The 16,584-nt window shown below is 34.8% G+C and overlaps 1 protein-coding gene across 5 annotated transcripts in view; it reads right to left on the minus strand.

Moving 5' to 3' along the window:
* Positions 1 to 16,584, minus strand: part of IFT80 (intraflagellar transport 80) — a 113,289-nt gene that overhangs the window by 37,600 nt on the left and 59,105 nt on the right. For 4 of the 5 annotated variants that reach the window (XM_061168235.1, XM_061168236.1, XM_061168237.1 and 1 more), the window contains 2 exons: positions 10,257 to 10,436; positions 1,331 to 1,449 (listed from right to left, as the gene is read on the minus strand). In XM_061168235.1, the coding sequence (XP_061024218.1) occupies positions 1,331 to 1,449; positions 10,257 to 10,436 (299 nt within the window). The remainder of the gene's footprint in view (positions 1 to 1,330; positions 1,450 to 10,256; positions 10,437 to 16,584) is intronic. The other variant, XM_061168238.1, reaches the window with a different exon arrangement.

Genomic DNA, 16,584 nt, shown 5'->3' on the forward strand with positions numbered 1-16,584 from the left:
ATATCTGAGATTTTTGACAACTAAGATATATACACATGTCATGGAGATATAAACTCCCTAAACTAAGTGTTGATCAGAGGAAGGGAACTTTCTATACAACTATTTGAGAAATTAAGTGAAAATTTAACATAGAATGCTCATATGTGATCTTCTTTGGAACTTCTTTCCATGTAAACCAGTATATTGTTTGCAGGTTTATTTTTTAAATTATATTTTTATTACTAAAAAAGGAACAACAGTTATTAGGAACTCGGATTCAAATCTCAGCTCTTCCTTTAGTAAAGAAGTTAAGTAGTGTGACCCAGGGTATTATTAATATTTAATTACCTCTGCATCCTTCAGTTTCTTCATTTTGTAAAATGGGAATAATAATAAAATTCAACACACAGAGTAAATCAGATCATGAACATAAAAGATAGTATAACAGTGCTCACTAAAGAATAGTTGTTATGATCTAAAACACCAGGTATTTTTACAATAATTTAATGAAATATACTTTGGTATGATGGCTCTCAGCACTACTTCATTTCCACTACTGCTCACTGGAATTCCACTTTAATAAATATTTTGTACCTTAGTGAATGTCTTGCCAACAAGAGAGGGGAAGCAATGTTAACTCAGAAAAGAAAAGCAATTTAATATTTTGATAATGTATTAACTGGTATGAGAAAGGTAGAGTGAGAAAAAAACTAAATAACAGCTTCTAAACCTTTGGTAAATATTTTAAAAAGCAACCTGTCTAATACAAGTATCAATCCTTCAGATTCAAACATTATGTCTTAAATTTCAGTAATTTTGCAATTTCCCACCAGGGAAGCCCAACACAAAGTATACTGAATATATTTTCTTTCATCATTTCTGGACAACGCTGGATTATCAGTATGAACCTTCATGATTACCCTGGGCCTAAACACCTCCCGTGTCCTTACTGAACCTCTTTCAGCCTGCTGTCAGGCTGTACGCTGTCCTCTGCCAGTGGTTAGGTGGTTCCTTTTCATACCATTTATCAGGGGCTCCTCAACTTCTCTGGGCTTTGAAATAAACGTATACTAAAGTCCTTGGGTTATGAGTAAAATAAGAGCAAGCATTATCCCAGAGAAGGTATTTTGTATTACAAAAGCGATTATTAACCTTTGATGCACAACTATTATATCTATTTTCTCTGCTCATAGCTCACTTTTTATCACTTCTCAGTTAGGAGTAAGTTCAAGATAGGTGACGTTTTTGAGAAAGTTAAGTTTAAGCCAAACCATGTTTATATGATAGGTAGAAAATAAATTTTTTTTTCATAGACAAAACTCTAGATTTTAAAGAAATGCAAGATGCTTACGAGAACACATAACACTGAAGAGATGTTGAAACAACTAAGTGTGCATAGTTCAAAGAGGCTTTAATGACTCGATCACGGAATTCCAGTAAATCCACTGCATCATTAAGAACGTTACGAACCTAAAGAAGGAAACATGAAATACCAACGAACAACATTAAAATACATCAAACTTTTAATTAGATAAGTTAGCAAGATTCTGAAACGCACCAAAAAAGAAAAACAAATTAAAAGGCATTCTTGATTATCTAACCATAGAAAGAAGAATTCAATAGGAACCAGGCATAAGACGACATATTTGGGTATAAAAATTGACCAACAAAAGTACAGATACAGAAAAGTGAGAAATCAGTAGAAAACGATCTATAGAGATTTCTAATCTGAAAGCCAACCTGTATGAGGCAGCAGTGGTGCAGTGTTAGAACAGTGAGGTATATAGTCAAAGGAGTATGGCTTCTAGGAGCTGGAAAGAGATCACATGATTTCTGCTCAAAATAGTAGGAATATCTCTTTCTAGGGCTAGGTTTTACTTTAAAATTTAAGTTTCTAAGAAAGAGATATAATAACTTCAAAAATCCAAAGTGGAGTAGGAGGTGTTAGTAAAGAAACTGACTGCATAGTGAAGAAGCCAAGCTGCACAGAGGGGTGGAAAATGTTTCCACATGTAAAAACATAGAGATAACATATAAGAAAACTAAGTACCAACTAACAAAGAGAGATGCACCCATGATAGTCAAAACTGTTATAAAAGTTTGTTAACTGAATAAAGTTTAAAAGGATTTTAAAGTTTGGCAATACCAGCCAAAAATTTTGAAATTGACAGATAATCTACAACAAATTAAAAAATACATTGGGCAAGACAAATTTATGAAATCTCTGGTTAATACCAGAAGATATTAAATAAAGAGGTAAAAAATTGAGAGAGATTAATTATACCTAGACGTTAATACTTCTCTAAATTTCCATCAAAATATTATCATCTTTCTAAATTGTTATGACAATTATAGTATTAATGAAGAATAAAAGGCTATGGAAAGAAAAAATAGGAAGATAAAGTCAAACTTCTTACAAGTACTTCCTCAAAGTACTTATGTCTATAAGGCATATATTTTTATTACCTATTCCCTAACTCCTATCCCTATCAGTCATCACCATGCCAAGAGATAGCAAAATTATATACACATATAATCCTTGACCTAGCAATCTTACTTCTAGAATTCTATACCAAAATAAACAGGCAAAATTATGAAATAACATACAAATAGACTCTTACTACATGCATCACTACTGGTATTAGCAAAAGACTGGAAACAACCCAAATGTGTATCAATAAGGGATAGACTGAATAAACTACATTCAAAGAGTAGAATAACACATAGCTCTAAAAAGGACTGAGTAATATCTATGGAGTGATCTCCACAATACATTGTAAAATAAAAGGTGCAAGATGCAAAAAAGTATGTATAGTAAGTATGATACTTTTTATCTGATAAAGAGAAGGCTATGAAGATATATAGATTTATTCATATTAAAAAAACAAAAAATGTAAAACAATATTCAGCAATAATATTGAGATTATTATTTTAAATTATATTTTAGGATATATGCTAGAATATATTAATGTCTTTAGGAACCAAAATTTTCTTGTAAGAGAAAAGAACTGCAAATAAAACAAATCAGGAGTAAAACGCCATAATCTTGAATTTAAACTTGAAACCTCAGTATATACTCATGATATATTTTTATCGGTTAAAAAGTACATTTTATCTAGGAGTAATGATCAAACCAATAGCAATGAGCATACCTAGAACTTGGATCATGGTCTCTAAGTAGCATTCCCCTCCAAAAGGAACAAAGCCTTCTTAAAAAAATGGCTGATTCCAAGTTTGGAGAAGGAAATGTATAAGAAACCTAGAACATCTTATCAGAAATGCAAGCAAGCTATTGAAATCATCCCAAATGAACACAAGAGTCAACTGGGCAAAGATGGAACCATTAGAGCATTAAAGAGAATAATGACTGCAATGGATTGAAATATACCAAAATTTTTACCAAAATCTGCAAGTTTATAATAACATCATCATCAACAACAATAAAGAAACTCATTGGGCATGCCAGGAAATGAACTCACTATTTGAAAACTGATTAATAAAGGAAAATAAATCAGAATTTGTCTTACCTCAGGGTAACAAATAGTTGATTAGGCAAAGTCTATTATAGAAGGATTTAGCTAACAAACGTAGATGGAATGATAGAATCACAAGATGCAACTCCTGATAAGACACGGTTCTAAATAAGCACCATTCCTGACTGCTAAAAATATTAAAGTAAAAACCTAATGGGAAACTATGTGACAGGTGAATCAGACTTATAACACCTGAAAACACTGATTAATCTCATCATAGTTAAGAGATAAGAAGACATATGTGTCTTGAGGCAACAGGAAGTACACAGCATCACGTACAAAGTATTCTTTATATATTTACCAAGTCTCTAAATCTAATCACGAGTATATAGGAAATACAGAAGCTAAATAAAAATGTTACATGTAATCAAACCACTAGGATGCAAACAGAAGAATATGGGAAATCCAAAAGAACAAATGACTTGGTTTCTTAAACAAACAAACAAATAAATGAAGAGGAATTGTTCCAGATTTTAAAAGACTGAAGAGAAAAATGAACTAAATGTAATGTTGGACTTCGTTTCCTAATACAAACCAACCAACCATAAAAGTATTAGAAAACAGTTGAAGAAATGGGACAGACTTAGGAGACAACTAGAGAAATGTAAAATATTGACTATGATTATGTTAAAATAAAAACAGTCCTTATCCTTGAGATTTTTTTTTTTTTAAGTCTTAATAAAAAGAAAGAAAAAGACTCTGATAACATTTGCTCCACTCTTTGATGAATGTGGGAAATGACTGAAAAGGGAGTAGTAGTCTGACGGTAGGTGCTTCAAAGGAGCTGGAATCCTTTAAGAAAGAAGCAGCTACTATGGTCTGGGTTCAGCAATAAGGGGTTAGGAGACACCTATATGACCCCCAGACCAAGTAATTCTTGGCATAAAGAAGAAAAACGCTTCTACTTGCGAAGGCTGAAGGAGAAACACTGGTCTCAGGAGTCGGTCAGTTTTCACTTAGAACAAAACTGTGAAGTGTACTTTCAATGAAAAGGCCGAGCTCTGCCTGCAAGACCACAGGTAGGTGCTGCAGGCTGTGTACTGCACAGCTCTAGGTCCAAGTGACGCGCGCCTAGAACCAAGAGGGCCATGACTGGAGGTGGTGACCCTGTGGGTCTCTCCTTAAAGCCTAGCGTGTCCTGGGTTTCTCTCTCAGGAAGGGGAGGAGAGAGCCACCCCCAGCCCCAGGCTTTGATTTCAGACAGAGACCTGCCTCAGGCCCCTGGCCTCTCTCCGAGTCCTCTCCGCTCCATTAGTCTGCAGGAGCCCTCTCGGCTCTGCTTCTGCCTCCCGGCTTCTGGACCAGGAGTCAAGCAGGTTGGAGACTTCACTCCACACTCTGCTTTCTTATTCCATTTCTGGCCCACAGAGATGTTTATCCTGTTTTTGAATCCAGATAAATCTCTTTTAAAAATATATTTCATAAATTATTGATCTCCTTGGAGCCAAATGTATGCCTTATCCTTCCAAGTATGAACTGATGACACCATTTTCACCAGAAGTCTGAGCTCCCAGAGACTTTTTTAAAGGTCCAAAATGCCATCCTTTCCTAGAAACATTTGAAAGCTAATGGAACGAAATAAAAGTTTCTAAAGGAATTATACGGCGGTTTCTTTACAGCAACATGATATCCAGTGAAATAAACTGGCTGTTAACACAGGTTTAGGACAATTAATTCAATATTTTAAAAATCTGATTGTATGAGCTTCTGTCATTATTCAAATTACAGACAGATTTCTTAAAATTCACATTGGCCTAAAGCTTCACATGGGGGAATTCTCTTTTTTGTGAATCTGGAACACTAGAACGCAATAAAACATCTTGGCCATAATAACAAACAAAAGACACACTGATTAATTGCTGTTATAATTTCAAAGTAATGGTGAATCCTACGTCAGAAACGTCCTGTGATGAATTTTTAAATGTACCCACATTTGCTCTGTTCAATTCAGGCAGCTTCAGAATTAACCTGTTCATACTTTTATCACCTAATACTTCCACCTAAGCACAATATTTGATCCCTCAGACTGACCTGTTTCCACATTTCCAAATACATATTTAATCCTAAATACAGCCATAGCAATAGATACCATTTATTTTTGTTTTACATACATGATCTCATTTAATCATCAAAAACACTCTCTCATTAACTTTTATCTTTACAGGAGATAGAGTGACTAAGAATTAAATAATTCTGAACTATGGCAACGTTCAAATTGAGTAGAAGCCAAATCTGAGCCCCAAGCTAAAGCGACAGTGGCAGGAAAGAGCAAACGGGAGACCTGAGACCTGAGGATGCCTCGTCTCTCCCACCGTACCCTCTTCCCTTCCAGGCCCTTCCTCCCAGCAAAGACATCTACTCTCCTTTTGGAAAGAAATATTGCTAGAATTTAGCCTGGAGACAAGGCACAAATTAGGAAATCTTCTCACTCTTGGTTATTGTATCACATAAAAGCCAAGGTCCAGGGAGACAGGTAATGTCTTAGCACAGTGAAACCTATTACCAGGTAGCAACTGTCAGGTCAAGGTCTAGAGTTAACAATTAGGGCTCAACATGATCTCTGGTTTCTGAGTTAATGAAACACAAATCAACGGTCTACAAAGCTTCTAAGGAAACTGTGAAACTCTAAACCAGGCAAACAAAAAGTTGTGGCTGTTGTCCTTATTGCTCCATCTATGGCTCCATCTTAACAACATTAAGTGGGCTGTTAAAATGTACAGACTCCAGAAAGGAAATCCTTCCAAGTGGGAGATCTTCCCCAAAAGGCAAGCTAGAGTTGCCAAATTAACCAAGCAACTAACTTCAGTGCTAAAACAAAGAATTCTCAGGATATTCCTGGCCAGCTGGGCTTTTGTTATGGACCTTGTAATCACAGTGTGCTGTTTTTCCTTCCCCCATTCTCCAAATTGTTTTCATTCCAGCTGCCCTGTATTCCCTTCATCATTATAAATTGGGAAGATGGGGAGGAGGAGGAGAATAATTAAAACTCATATTTATTTAGTTTTCCAGACCAACGAGTTAGAGCTGGAATGACTTGAATGAGTCTAGGTTATCATCTTTTAGAGAGGGGATGGGTTTGTTTTCAAAAGCAAAAGGAATAGCTGCATTAGTTAAGTAGAGCATCTCTGAATTATACGTATACATGAATAAGGGTAAGCATTAATATGTGTAGTGACTAGACTGTAAAGGGGTTAGTGATTTCCACCTACTGGTATTCACATCCTTATGTAAGTCTCTCCACTTGTGTGTGAATTAGACCTCATAGCTCACTTCTAATGATCAGAAAAAAGGCTAAAATGATAAGATGACACTTCTAAGTTGAGGTTATCAAGAACTGTGACTTACATTTCACTCACACACTCTGCCCTTCATAATTGCTCTCACAAAGCTGCCAGGTTGTGAGCTGCCCAGTGGAGAGGCTACATGTAAGGAACTGAGGGAGGCCTCCAGACAATTGCCAACAAGAAACTGAGGCCCTCAGTTCAACAGCCCTTGAAAAATGGAAGCCTGCCAACAACCAAGTTGGTGAGCTTGGAAGCAAGTCCTCTCCAGCTGAGGATGCTTCACGTGCTCCTGAAAACCCTGGCCAACACCTTAATTGCAGCCTTGTGAGAAACTCTGTGTCAGAAGATTTACTAAGCCAGGCCTGGATTCTTGACCCAAAGAAACTAAGAGATAATAAATATTGCTGTTTTAAACCACTAAGTTTATTTGTTAGCCAGTCATCAATAACTAATACAGTTACGGTTGCTAAGTAGCTAAAGGATAGACTATATTGGATAGCTGTTGGTTTCTGTCTGCCCAGAATCAAATGCTATCTTTTCTGGTAAGTATACCTTGGTTTTTCTTTGGGGAAACATACCCATTATTCTAAGTGACTAAGTGGTTTTGATGGGGTTGATTCCATTCCCTCCAACTCTCAACTAAATATACCTGACCCAGACTTGGCACATGAAATCCAATGCTGAGACTTCTGCTGAAATTACTAGGGGGCTAGAGGGAAAAGCACTCTTCTGTTGGGCTTGAAGTTGGTAGAATGTAAGCCTAGAGCTACCATGGCCATAACAGAGAGACAGCCTTTGTGCAAATGAAGCCAATACAGAAAAAAGGAGACTGCAGGAAGAGAAAGTGATGGAAGTCCAGGTGACTTTATTTAAGCCTCTGGATCCAATACCACCTCATCAGTCTATCTCTTGACTTCACATGGACCAATAAATTTCTTTTGTTTCTTTATTCTTTACTTTCATTTAATCATTCTGAGGTAAATTTATGAAAAGAAAAATTTCAACATATTAATCCAGAAGGTCCCATGAGAATAGGAACCAAATCTGTCTTATTCAAAACTGTATCACCCATTGCCTAGCTCAAGGCATTGCACGTAGGTTACCGAATAAGTAAATGAAACTGTTGTAAAAAAAAAAAAACCCATGAAAAGATAGACCCAGCTTAGCAAAAACGCAAAATAAATGTCTTACAGTCATTGAGAGTAAGGTCCCTTTACAAAAGTAAAAAGAGTGTTCTGGTTCCAAAGCTTTGAAAGATTATCTGTAAACATTATTTTAAGTATAAAGACAATTCAGTTTAGATAAGCTATTTAAAAACCTCACTGTTCACCTTATCTGATGTAAAAATCCTCTAATTCTAAGATGGTTCTTTTTTTTGAAAGAAAAATCTCTCTTTTTAAATATATTCTCATCTTGGGGCATTTCTGAAATTAAGACGATATTATATTAGCTAGCCCCCATGCGCTATATGAATAAAACTGTGTCCCCGAGTCAGCTGACTAGAACTCACAATGCATTCTTTATCACAGACACAATACTATAAATAATGTCTTAGTTCCCAGGCTAACTAACAAAAATATATATTTATACTATCAAATAGATTTAACTACTCATTTACAGGAAATACAGAAGACAGAGAAGTATGTCAAACCAAACCATGGGGATACTGTCTGCAAAAGTCCAGACTCTGGAGACACACAAACAACTAATTGGTGTCTTCAACAGATAAACCGCAAGAGGAAAATATAAAGATAATTAAAACATATATCAACCAATTGTAACATGTAAACCATTTTGGATCCTAATTCAAACAAAAACAAACCTTTAAAAATGTGATATGGAGGAAACAATTGAAAATTTGAACATTTTTTGGATATTCCTTTGATAATATTAAGGAATTAGTATTTAAGTATTAAGTAATTAAGGAATGGTATTGTGGGTATGTTAAAAAAAAAAAAGAGTCCTTATCTTTTAGTTGTATATACTGAAATTTTTGCAACTGAAATGATATCTAAATTTTCTTAAAAATAATTGGGACAGGGGAAAAGTAGATACGGACACGGATGGGGCAGGCTTGATCATGGGGCTGGGAAATGAGTACAAAGAGATTCATTATACTATTCTCTCTTATTTTTCTGTGTTTTAAATTCTCTATAATAAGTTTAAAAATTTTTAAATGAGAAAGTAGAACAAGGAAAATGTATAAGGTACCTAATTATTATCACTAATGACCCTACTATCCAAATTTTAAAATCTGGATACTTAGCCTAAAGAATACTTGAACAGATCCAGCCAAGAAATCACAAGGTATGTTTTCAAATTTTTATAGTACTTAACAATCATCTAAATTGTAATTATAATCATCTAAATTCTGAATACTGAAGACAGAGGCAACTGATAACGACAGGAGAAAGAAAAGGGAGAAGGTAGAGCTCCCTTTTCTTTGGCAGATGGTTTGCCATCAACACATCATCTTTGGCCACTCCTCCTACCTTTCATCAGCTAACTTTTAAAATATTTGTCAAGCTCTTATTACATGTGCGGCACTGGGCTAGGCCCTATAGAGAGATAAAGATGAGTGAAATATAGTATCATGCCCTTAAGAAGCTTACAACTGATTAAATAACCCCTCCCACTGATGTTCTCTGATCTGTAAAACATTTCCCCCAAACTCCAATGGCCACATTTCAACCTTTCTGTCTTAATCTGTAAAGATTTTTACCCCAAAAGTACCTGGTTTTCTCCCTAAATCTCAATAAGAGATGGTGAGGTGATAGAGGGATGTTTCTGGAATTTCAACCTTCTGATTCCAACCAGTCTGGGGTCTATAATGCAAGCGTGTAGTCACCATCCTCCACTTGGGTGGGGGTCTTAGTTTCTGTGGAACAACTCAAAGATATGGGCTTTGGTAATAGGGAGGATCCCCCAGGGTCCTGCTCAGTTTCAATGCCCCCTTTTCTTTGATAACTCTCAAACTTGAAGGGTACAGGTAGGGGACAAAAAGGGAATAATGTTTTGAATAGAGAGGTTAATCATAAACTTGGCAGAGAAACTCAGGTTTGGGTAACCCAATTTCATCCTTGCCTCAACCCCATAACTTCAGGAGCTGTGGGCACTCATATTCTATGTCAGTGAATGGTTGTTACTTTATGTCATAAAAAAGTCACTAATGGTATAGTTAGTATCTTTCTAATATGACTGAATTTTAATAAACATGATTTAAATATAATCAGTTCAGTTCAGTCACTCAGTCATGTCCAACTCTTTGCGACCCATGAACTGCAGCACACCAGACTTCCCTGTTCATCACCAGCCCCTGGAGCTTGCTCAAACTCGTGTACATCAAGTCGATGATACCATAATAAACAAAGATAATTCCATATTCTGTATTGTAAACTGAATATGTGTGTGTGTGGGGGGGGGGGAAGCAGATTTAATCAACTATGAAACATAATCATACCTGCATGGTCCTTCTTTTAGTTAATGTTACTTGAAAATTCTTCCACTCCCAGCGTTGTTCCACCACATGTGCAAAAACAACATGTCCATTTCCACAGGCTCCAGCAATCTGGGTACCATCAATTGACCACGCAATATTAAATATGCTACCAGTGTTGGGCTTTTCTAAAGCATATGACCACTGGGGAAGAAAGAACATAATGTAATCAATTTATTTTAAAATATTTTAAAGAAGTTTTAAATTGGGCATATGTTAACATAGTAAAATGATTTTTTAAAAGAACATATCTTTATTCTAGAATTATTAAGGAATATTTTTCTTAATGATAGTGTACTGAGTAGAAGATAAAGACATGATTTTTTTCCTAAGTACATAGTAGAATACATGATGTGATAAGGGTATAAAATCTCTCAAGAACTGTAGAACACTCACACCATTTCGATTTACATCGTTCGATTCACTTTTAAGCAGTTAATACTCAATGGGTAAATTTAAACATCCCATAGGGAAAAAAACAAAGACATCTTACTATTAATTCATAAGGGTCTCTATAGGCCCTACACCTAAAATTTTACTACAATATTAAAGTAATCGTCATATTGAAACTAAACACACAATATGACTGAAGCATCTCTAATACATATCTTAAACCATGAAAATACAAGTAAACAGATTTTTCCTTTTTTTTTTATTCACAGTGCAGTAAGTAAGACATTTTATAGAATCAGAGAAAGCAATCCAGCAAAATCAATAAGCATCAACTGGATAAAAAAACTCTTGTGCATGTCAGTGTGTGAATAAGATAGTAAGAAAAAAAACTTTTACAAAAATGATATTCTATGCATTTTCTTTCATTCTTCAGATGAAATATACATTTACTAAAAGGATGATTTGGCTAAATTTACTTATACTTTCTTTCGGTTCTTCCAATCTTACTATGATTTTAAAAATACACAAAAACCAACCACCCAGAAAAATCTTACTAACTTTAGTTTCAGGTGTGCAACACAGAGATTCAAAATTTTTGTAAGTTATATTCCATTTAAAATTTCTATAAAATACTGGCTGCATTCCCCTTGTCATTTGTGCTTTTAAAGAGATTCAAAGCTCTAAGTCTCTTTTCTTCTCTAAATAAGCCATGGAACACTAGATTCATATTTGCATTTCTAACCACAAGAAAGAAACGAGGCAGTCTCCCTGGATGTAATTTACTGATGCTAGCAGCAAGAACCCTGAAGATTATCCCTCTCACTTATGCTTATCTCTGTCTTTGACCTAACTATCCCTTCTTTGAAAGTAGTACTACTCAAAATGTGCTCAAGCCAGCACCATCTATATCACCTGTCATCTTGTTAGAAATGCAAATTATATGTGCTATATCATCCTATTGAATCTGAGCCTGTAAGGGAGGAGGACCAAGAAACTTTTTGTTGTTATTAGTCTATTCCTTAAAATATAGTTGATTTGCAATGTTGTGTTAATTTCTACTGTACAGCAAAGTGATTCAGTTATATATGTATACTCTATTTTTAATATTTGTTTTGATTATGGTTTATCATGGCATACTGAATATAGTTCTCTGTGCAATGCAGTAGGACCTTGTTGTTCATCCATTCTAAATTTAATAGTTTACAGCTGTCAACTCCAAACTTCCAGTTCTTCCCTCTCCCCGCTCCCCACCTCTGGCAACCACAAGCTGGTTCTGTGTCTGCTTCTGTTTTGTAGATATGTTCCTTTGTGCCGTATTTTAGATACAAATGATATCATACAGTATTTGTCTTTCCTTCCTGACTGACTTCACTTAGTATAGTAATCTCTAGTTGCATCCATGTTTCTGCAAATGGCATTATTTTCTTCATTTTTATGGCTGAGTAGTATTCCATTGTGTATGTGTATATATATATATGTACATATACATACACACACACACACACATTGATATATATATACACACATCTTTTTTTATCCATTCATAGGTCGATGGACATTATGTTTGTTCAGGAAACTTTTAATGAGCACTTCAAGAATCTTGAGCATTGTAAAGTTAGGACACTGGTTCTGAACACTGGTTGTATATTAGAGTTATCTGAGAAGCTTTAAAAAAAAAAAAAACCAAAACCCAGGAATGCAACCAACTAAACCTAGAATTTGAGGTGGGGCCTGGATATGTTCTTAAAAGTTCTCTAGGTGATTTTAATGTAGAGACACTATTCTAAAAGAAAAGCAAAACTCATGATTTCCTTTAAGACTATCATTAGCCGCTGGCTCGCTATTAATACCATGACAATTCATTTCCTAACGCTTGAGAAAATTACATGATCTTTGCTTTATCCTCTAAACTAGCTTCTCTTTCTTATGTATGAATTTATTTTCTTACATTTATCAAGCTTTTTCTTTGAAACATCTTATTAGAATTTCAAATAAAGTATATTAGGAAGAGTTACATAAAGCAGTGGTTCTCAAACTTTAATGTGTATTGTTATAGAATTACCTAGAGTCCACGGGGTTGCTAAGAGTCAGACACGACTGAGCAACTGAACTGAACTGAAGAGGGATTGTTAAAATAAATTGCTGGGCTCCACCCCAGTCTCTCTGATTTAGTAGATCTAGGGTGAGGCCAAAGTACTTGCATTCTAACAAGTTCACAGGTGGTGTTAAAGTTTCTGGTCCAGCAACCACACTTTGCGAATGTCTGGTATAATGAACACCCATTACTCAGCTTCCAATACTTAGCAACTAATGGGTAATTCTTATCTCATGTGTACCACCATCATGGCCCAGATCTTTCTGAGTAATCCCTGATATCATTTATCATTTCATCATGAAGAATGTCAGTATATATTACTAAAAACATAGTTTTTTTAAATTCAACCTCAATATCATTATTAAACCTAAAAACAATGAACAATAACTCCTTAATATTACCAAAGTACCTAGTCAGTGTTCAAATTTTTCCAGGTGTCCTCTTCTGTCTTCAGTTTGCTGGAATTAAGATGCAAATAAGGTACAATCATTTTGATTGGTTGAGAAGCCTTTTAGACTTCTCTTGATCTATGTTCCCCTTACACATGTTCTTTCCCCTTGCAATTTTCTGTGGTTGAAGAAACTGGGTCATGTCCTGTAGATTCCCACAGGCTTGAATTTACCATCTGCATTCTCGTGGTGTTAACATGTTACTCTGTCCTCTTTATTTCCTGTTAATTGATAGTTAGATCTAGAGTCTTGATCAGATTCAAGTTTGATTTGTTTGGCAAGAAAACTTCATAAGTGATGTTGTCTACTTCCCGCAGGAAGCATTTAACGTCCGAATGTCTTTTTATCTTATTCGGAAATGATGATCATTGCCTAGGTGAACTAATTCATGTGCAGCTGCAAAATGGCAATATTACAATCCTTCTTGGGATTCCCTGGTAATTTACAATCTTTCTTTCTTCACTTACTAACTGTAATAGTTCTACAAAAAGAAACATCTCCTCAACTATTTGGTTACCTTGGGATATAGTTCATATATCAAAGTGCAGAATAAAATCTTGACTGTTTCCCATTAATTATTAGTTTTCAAAATACAAATTTGAATAGTGACTGGATAATTAATAATATTAAGAAATTACTGTTAATTGTTTTTAGGCTTAACAATGGTATTGAGTTAGGTTAAAAAGTCTTTGTGTTAGACTTTCAGTCTAACTTTCAGTTAGATATCCACTGAAAAATTTAGTGATGAAATGATATGTCAAGGATTTGCTCAAAAATGAGCCATGGAGAAGTAGGTGATGGTATGGTGAGGCAAGAATCGACCGTTATGTAATAACTGTTGGGTAATGGGTAAGTAGAGATTTATTACACTAGTTGGTTCCCCTGTAACCTCCAAATGTAACCAAGAAATCTGATTGCTTAGTATCATGAACTCATTAATTTTAACATATTTGATGTGCTTCAATCAATATAACGCTCCAATTAGCTCAATATCAGCCAGTGGGATCCTCTTTCAGTTAGTCTTTAGACTTTTTGACAAAATCCTGTAGTCTTTGATCACTTTCCTTACTTCATACAATGACAAAATGGTCCAGACTCACTTTTATATTTCCTGCCCCACACCTGACATCCATCTTTTCTTCAGTGAGTCATGGTTCACTTTATGGAAATGTGAAAAATGGTACTGAAAAACCCCCACAAATGCTAAGGGTGTCCACTGTTACTGAGTTGATCATTAAAGTCTTTTCTAGGCCTTTAAAACAGACAGCACTAGGACATTTTTTCAATAACTCAAACTGAAACTTCCAATTCAAAGCCAGGAAATTAATGTAGGATTTTTGTTTACCCTCTCCAATCTTACCTCCATATCTCCTTTCACCTGCCAAAAATCCCAGTTAAGAGCATCAATGTAAGTAAATACCCAGGATAACAATATCAATACCACAATGCAAATAGTTACAAATGAGCTTTAAAATTTCTTTTTTCATTCTTTTGCCCTTAAATTTCCATTTAAAAAAGTGACAATTTATTGAGCTATATTTCACTTATTATGAAATTCACCCTTCTAAAGTATAGAATTCAGTAGATTTTTAGTGTAGCCACAGTTCTAACCATTACCACTACTAACTTCAGAACATGTTTATCACCACAAAAAGAAACCCATACCCATTAGCAGACATTCCCATCCCCCCATCCCCCTCCCCAAGCTCCTGGCAACCACTAATCAACTTTCATTTTCTATTCTGGCCTTTTCATGTAAATGAAATAATATACTATATGACCTTTTGTGATTGGCTTATTTCTCTTAAAATAATATTTTTAATGCTCATCCATGTTTTAGCATGTATCAGTATTTCATGACTTCTTATTGCCAAGTAATATTGTATTGTATGGATATATATTTTGTTTCTCCATTCATAATTTGAGAGGCATTTGAGTTTTTCAGCTTTGTTTACTATTATGAATAATGATCCTATGAATATTTATGTATAGGTTACTGTGTGAATATGTTTTAATTTCTCTTGGGCACATAACTAGGAATGGAATTGCAGAGTCTATAGTAACTCTATGTTTAACATTTTAAGGAACTGCCAAAATGTTTTCCAATATGGTAGGATAATTTTCTGTTATGTCTCCACTGTAAGCACAAGGAACAGAAAATTACATCATTTAAAGTCACTTGAACTAGCTCCTCTCTTGGTAGGTATACAAATGACTGAGTACACAATTAATCTTTTTTTTCACTTACTTTGGTTTTAGGAATTGCTTTCTAAAAATTTAACTTTGTTTTATAATTATGCAACATATTTACATGGTTTCAAAGTTCAATTTACCAAGAAATATATATAAAACAATGTATAATCAAGGAAGTCCACCTTCTATCCCTTTCCTCTCTCCCATTCTATCCTCAATATAGATAGTTATTTTATGTTTCATCCTGTTTTCCTTCATACGTGTGCACGTGCAGAGTTAAGCGTGTGTGTGTGCATGCACATGCACCAGCATTTATCTATCAAAGGGGTAGAAGTGGTGGTACAAATATGTCCAATATTAAGATGTGATCTATTGTAGTATAATATATGGATATAGATATTCTTTTATAGCTACTGATAGTATGATCAATATGTTTTTATGTACTCTGTATATGCATACATGTGTTTCGGATTGTTAATCTGAAGCTAATTCCCCTATAAACTCCTTAAAACACTAATGGGAATAACATTCCTTGAGTTCTTGCATGTTTATACCAGTATGCTTATGGACCTTTATACTAAAAGTCAGAATAGCTGTAGTAGCCTATGTTAACCATTGCTCAGTGACACTATTTAAGTCTGATGGCATTCTGAGTTTCCTCCCTTTATGAGTGATTTGCTCTTTTCCTTGTATGCCACAGGACTTTTTTACTTCTTTAAAGTCCTATAGTTTTATTAGCATATACCTGGGTGTTGGCCATCTGGGTCAGTTGTCCTGGGTATATCTGGTATGCCTTTTCAATATCAAATTCAAATCTCTTATGTTTGAGGAAATCTTTCTGGAATAGTGGCTTTTAGTATTTTTCTGTTCATTGCTTTGGGCTTCTCCTTTAAAGATGCTTATTATATAAATAGGCATATTTATATAATTTATATTTAATATAAATTACATCAAACTTCCTCTATCTTCTGTATCTATTACTTTATATCAAACTTTATATCTCTTTTGCAATTTCCTTGCTTCCATTTCACATTCTATTTATCTTAAAGTACCATCCACCTTGTTCATTTGCTCTTATACTCCTTCTAGTTTGGTCTTCACTGCTGTAATAATTTTTCCTTTTTAAAATAACTCCCTCCTAAGTTCTGTCACCTCTCCTTAA

This window comes from Dama dama, chromosome 19 (assembly GCF_033118175.1).
Source record: "Dama dama isolate Ldn47 chromosome 19, ASM3311817v1, whole genome shotgun sequence".
NCBI classification, from domain to species: Eukaryota; Metazoa; Chordata; class Mammalia; order Artiodactyla; family Cervidae; genus Dama; species Dama dama.